General features: G+C 44.6%; 1 protein-coding gene across 1 annotated transcript in view; it reads right to left on the reverse strand.

The window, feature by feature from the left end:
- Window positions 1–1031: 1031 nt before the first annotated feature.
- The window catches only part of ndufb7 (NADH:ubiquinone oxidoreductase subunit B7), a 32694-nt gene continuing 27813 nt past the window's right edge, over window positions 1032–5912 (reverse strand). Inside the window, exons 2-3 of the mRNA XM_048617840.1 lie at window positions 5178–5397; window positions 1032–1267 (exon numbers count right to left, since the gene is read on the reverse strand). Coding sequence (XP_048473797.1) covers window positions 1183–1267; window positions 5178–5397 — 305 coding nt within the window. The 3' untranslated portion in view covers window positions 1032–1182. The remainder of the gene's footprint in view (window positions 1268–5177; window positions 5398–5912) is intronic.

Raw genomic sequence — 5912 nt, forward strand, 5'->3', positions numbered from 1 at the left:
ATTAAATTCAAATTTGAAATGGCACTCAGCAGCAGCAGGGACAAAGTTGGTCTGTTTCTCTTGGCAGCTGTAGTTTAGTGCTTTTTGCAATGGGCCAAAAGGAAATAAGAGGCAAACAACTCCATAAGTGCTACAACTTGATCTCAGCATCTTCTGAAACAAGATCCCTCCAGCATGAACACTACAACCCGATAATGTGCATTAGTGATTCCAAATAGTACCATGGCCTAACTAATGGGAAAAATTGCAGCTCTGACTGTAGCACTCCTCAGTACTGCACTGTAGGCATCAGAATTTATGCCCCAATCTCTGGAGTCTCTTCTGATAGTGAAATGAATGTGCCAGCAACTGCATCATAACCAGCCGACTGTACTCAGGATAACTTACAGCCAGCAGCTAACATAATGGGAGACTCTCATTCAGGAACTTGTGTTAGAGGATAACTGCAGGTTTATGAATTAATGCTCAAATGGCAGGACATGCAATGCCTTTAGTGAAACAAGCAGTGTGATGCTTGCCTGTTAGACTAACGGTTAGTATTCAGTGCTATCACCACTGTGGCCCAGGTTCCAGTCCTTGTCAGGGTGTGAGGATTTAACTCATGTGAAATATCAAAATGAGTTCTTTCCAAAGTCATGTAAATCACTGACATAAACTGTTCCACTACTAATTAACTCATCCCATCTTGGAGTATGGTCAATTCTCACTGCCATTTCTTGATGGTGGAGCCCCATTCTTCAGAAGCACAGCTATATCACGAAGATGTGTTTCCACTATGACGTGTAGGGCAACAGTTCCAGAGTCAGGAGAACATCCCCAAATCACACTGGTTTTAGGCGGGAGACTGGGAGAGTTCCTGCTTGTCACCACTCTCTGGGAACGGCAAGCCAGTACAATGAGAACAGGACAGGTTTGGGTGAAATGCCTTTCACGAGGAAAAGGGACCACATTCCCTCTACATGCACACACCAGTGTGGCAGGAACAGGAGATCCTTGGGGAAGTGAGTAAAGGAGGACTTGAAAGCAGCAGGTTGGTTTTATAACTGGACCTTTTATTGATGTTAGGAGATATTACAATTATATACAAAAAAAAAATCACCCACAGGACAACCAGGCCAGATCAGGGTGCTGTTCTTGGAGGGAGACACACACTCAGTTACTCAGCACCTCCAGGAAAGTTGGTTATGCTGCCTGCCTCTCGTCCATTTTCTTCTTCCTCATCAGTAAGCGCCTTTCCCTCTCGTACTCCTTCATACGCATCACGTAACTGCAGTGAGAGAAGCTGAGATTAGTGATCTGTGTGAATTCCTCCTGGCATTGTCAAAAAAAAACACAATGGCTTAGATAGCACCCGGTACTTACCCTGAAACAAATAACAACGTAGTGCACACACTCTCAGACCCAATAAACCAGCAGTTAATCTGTTACTGCTTCAGGAAACAACTCGATCCAGTAGAACAGGGAGGACTCCCGTCCTCTTTTACAAACTTGAGATGGTTAATGTCCACCCACCAGGGCAGACAGCCTCAATTTAACATCCCATGAATAAGATGGGACAGTTGAGCACTCCCTCGTCACTGTACTGGGAATGTGAGCTTTAGATGGTTGTGTTCAGGTGGGGCATGAATCCAGACTGCTCCTTAAGCCCAGATAAGTGGTTCAGAAAATTACAACAATGATACATCCTCAACGTTCAGATAAGTATACAAGTATGCTGTATATATGTTGGTTAGCTCACAGCTAGAGTATTGTGTGCAGTTCTGGAATTCACATTATTAGGAGGAATGAGACAGCACTGGAGAGGGTGCAGAGGAGATTTACCAGGATGTTGCCTTGGGGCTGGAGAGGTTCAGTTCAAAACTGCAATGGGACAGGCTGCAGCACATGCATATCTGAGCGCCCATCAATCAGCCCAAGGGACTCTGAGACCACTGTGTGCTGACATGAGGAAGATTGAAAGCAGTTGTTTAGTTACTCAGAACTTGAGGATTGCTGGAGAAATGGGGCGATTATTCATATCGTAAAATAGCCCCTGTGCATCTCCCAGGCCACAACATGCCACAGAAATGTCTGCACACGTGCAGCTGATGTCATTGCGTTCTCTGCGCAGTGACATCAACACCAGTGCATGCACAGATCACCCACATCAAGGCCTCAGAAACCGAGCATGTGCTGCTGACATTGCTCCCCTTTCCACTGGCTGAGGATAAGGAGGGAGTTAGGATGGAGGAGGGAGGTGAAGGGCAGACATGAGGGGCTCACAAAGAGGCGCTAGCCCTCCCTGATGGTGATTTCTTGACCACTGCTCCTTCATTGCTCTTGCCCTGCCAACCACAGCTCCCCGTTGCTGCTGCATTACACCAGGAGGAGCCCTTCATGGAGCTGTGCCTTGCTGCTGCCTCGTGCCTCGAACCCTTATGAAGTAGTGACGAGGGAAAGCAGGAGGAAGTGGGGAATCTCAGCCTTCAGACACAACCTCCCAGCCGTGAGAAATGATCTCAGAGTAAAAGATCCTGAGAAAACAGTGACCATAGCATGGTAGAATTTAACATTCCATTTGAGAGAGAGGAAGGAGGGTCAGAGACATCAGTGCTAAACTTAATTATGAATAATTACAAAGGACTGAGGGCTGAGCTGGCTGGAGTGGACTGGGAAAGGAGTTTTGGAAAAAAGATGGTTGAGGAACAATGGTAGATTTTAAGAAAACAATTCAAGGCTCACGACAAAGATAGATCCGAGTGAGGAAAGAGAATTCTAGGAAGGGGATAAGCTAATCGTGGTTAACTGGGAAGTTAAGGGTAGCATTAAATTGAAAGAAAAAAGCATACAACATGGCAAAGATTAATGGTATGTCAGAAATTGACAAAGTTATGAAAACCAACAAAAATGACCAAAAGATAATACAGGGAGAAAATAAACTCTGCGGGTAAACTTACAAATACTATGAAGATGGGCAGCAAGAACTTCTTTAAATATAAAAACAGGAAGAGAGAAGCCAAAGGCCCCTTACAGAATGAGGCTGGGGAAATAATAATGGGGGAAACTAGGACTGTAATATTTTGCATCAGTCTTCACAACAGAAGACACTAACAGCATCCTGAAAATTACTGAATATTCAAGGGTCAAAGTGGGGAGAGGAAATATATACAATAACCATCACTAGGGAAACTACTGGGGCTAAAAACCAATAGGTCCCCTGGACTGATGGGATGCGGCCCAGGATATTAGAGGAAGTAACTGCAGAGATAGTGGGGGCATAGGTAATAATCTTCCAGGAATCCTTAGGTTCTGGAGAATATTCAGAGGATTGAAAAACCGCCAACATTGCACCTTTATTAAATAAGGGAAGTAGATAATAAAAAAGTAACTGTAGACCAATTAGCTTAATGTCTGTCATTGGGAAATTGTTAGTCTATTATAATGGATGTAATAACAGAGCGTTTAGGAACAAGTAATATTATTAAGCAGAGTCAGGAAGAGGAAATCATGCCTGACAAGTTTATTAGAATTCTTTGAGGAGCTGACAAGCAGGATATTTAAAGGGGAAGCAGTGGATACAAGGCAGTTGATAAGGTGCTACATGTTTGGCTATTAAACAAGGTAAGAGCTCATTGTGTTTGAGGTAGTTTATTCGTATGGAGAGAGGATTGGCTAACTAATAAAAGTCTGAAACCTGGGATAAAGGGGCTATGTTGAGGCTGGCAACTTGTTACTAGTGGTCTGCTTCAGGGATCACTGCTGGGGCCACAATTATTTGTAATATCTATTAATGACATGGATGAGGAAAGTAAATGTACCATAGCCAGGTTTGAAAATAACACAAAAATAGGTTTGGAAAGGAAGTGGTGAGGATAAATAAAGAGTATACAGAGGGATATAGATGAAAGCAGTGGGCTAAAACTTGGCAGATGGAATATAAAGTGGAAAACATGAGGTTGTACACTTTGGCAGGAAGAATAAAGGAGCTGAATATTATTTAAGTGGAGAAAGACTGCAGAAAGCTGCAGCACAGAGGGATTTGGGAAGCTTCAAGGAAAGAAAGCTAGCATCTAAATTCAACAGGTAACAGTGTAGACAAGTGGCATTTTAGCCTTTATTTCAAAGGGAATGGAGTACAAAAACACAAAGGTCCATTTCTAGATTGCAGTGGACAGCTTTGGTTCCCTTATCTAAGCAATGCTTACTGGCATTGGAGGCAGTCCAGAGAAGGGTCACTAGGCTGATCCTCGATATGGGCAGATTTTCTTATGGGTAGGTCAGGCCTGTACACTTTGGAGTTTAGAAGAACAAGAGGTGACCTTACTAAGGTAGACAAGATTCTTAGGAGACTTGTCAGTGTTAATGTGTAAAGGTCGTTTCCCCTTGTGAGAATTCTCAGACCAGACAGCATCATCTCAGACTAAAGGGTCTCCCATTTAAAACAGAGATGAGGAAGAATTTCTTCTCTCAGAGGGTTGTGAATCTACAGAAGGCTGCTGAGGCTGGGTCATTAAGTAAACTCGAGGCTGGGTCATTAAGTAAACTCAAGGCTGAGACAGACAGATTTTTAATCAGGAAGGGAATCAAGGGTTATGTGCAAAGGCAGCACAGTGAAGATGAGAGTTATCAGATTAGCCATGATCTAATTGAGTGGGGAAGTAGACTCGATGGGCTGAATGGCCTACTTGTGTTCCTATGTTTAGTGGTCTTAAGGTTGTTCCCCTTTAAAATGGTATTTTTACAAATATCTTGAGGAGTGCAAGTCAAAAAGCTCTGACAAAATATGCCTTTTCTCATCAATATTGAAGAAAGTTACCACTTTAAAACAATGCGGGCAGGGCGGTGCACAGGAAACAGTAGAGCTCTGTGCTGCCTGGTGCTATTGTGGTCAAGAGCTGACAGAGAGCGTGGAGCATCTCAGGGCTTCTGATTGAGCTTCCTTTGATCTTTATGTTTAGCGACTTCTGCGGTCTTGTTTTCATTGTAAAACCTGCACCATCCCTTCCCAATAGTTTCACCCTCAGGGTCTAGATGCAAGGCTGTCAAGCAGGCCTCCACCAACTTGTCACCAGAGATCCACTTCCAGCTCAACCCCACAACCACAACCACTGAGCAGATTCAGGAATTTAAACCAGGCCCTCGGTCAGACCCACCACCACCATCCTAGCACACCAAGTGAAAAGAAAGCAAGCTCTTACTCCTCGTGCTCGCAGTAATCCCAATCGTGACGCTCGTGCTTACACTCCAGGAAATTGGGCCACATGTCTCGCTTGCACTTCAGATACTTGATGAGGTAGTGAGCACAGTAATCTCGCTGACCGAGGGGCAACTGGGCATCATTCATTTCTTGCTGAGTCGCAATCATCACTAAGAGGGGCAGAGAAAGGCACACAGTCACTTCATTAAACCCCAGGCTCACTCACTCAATTCAACTCACTCACAACTTGCCTCAGTACCGGGTCCTTCACAGAATTAAACTTCCCAAGGTGCTTCAAAAGAGCTTAACCAAAACAAAATCACGCCGATATTAAAAAAATGTGACAAAGAATGTCTGATTTATACTCTATCATTATTTGTGTGTTAACGTCATTTCAAAACAGCAGCATGTGGGCTGTTTACAAAAACATGGCCAGCCAGGTTCTGAGGGAGGGTCATTCAAGCCGAAACGTTAACTCGGATTTCTTGCAACAGATGCTGCCAGATCTGCTGAGCTTTTCCAGCAATTTCTAGTGGGGGTGTGTGCGAGGTGCTGTGTGGGCCGTGTGTGAAGGGGGCTTGTGCGTGGGGGTGAATATGTGCCGGGGTGGGGGGGGTGGGTACGCGCACAGGTTGCTGTATATATGTGTGTGTGTGTGTGTGTGAGGCTGTACGTGGGGTTATGTGTGACAGCAAGTGTGTGTGTATGAGTGTGCGCACGTGCCGGGGGGGGGGGG

This window comes from Rhincodon typus, chromosome 38 (genome assembly GCF_021869965.1).
Source record: "Rhincodon typus isolate 14 chromosome 38, sRhiTyp1.1, whole genome shotgun sequence".
Classification (NCBI taxonomy): Eukaryota; Metazoa; Chordata; class Chondrichthyes; order Orectolobiformes; family Rhincodontidae; genus Rhincodon; species Rhincodon typus.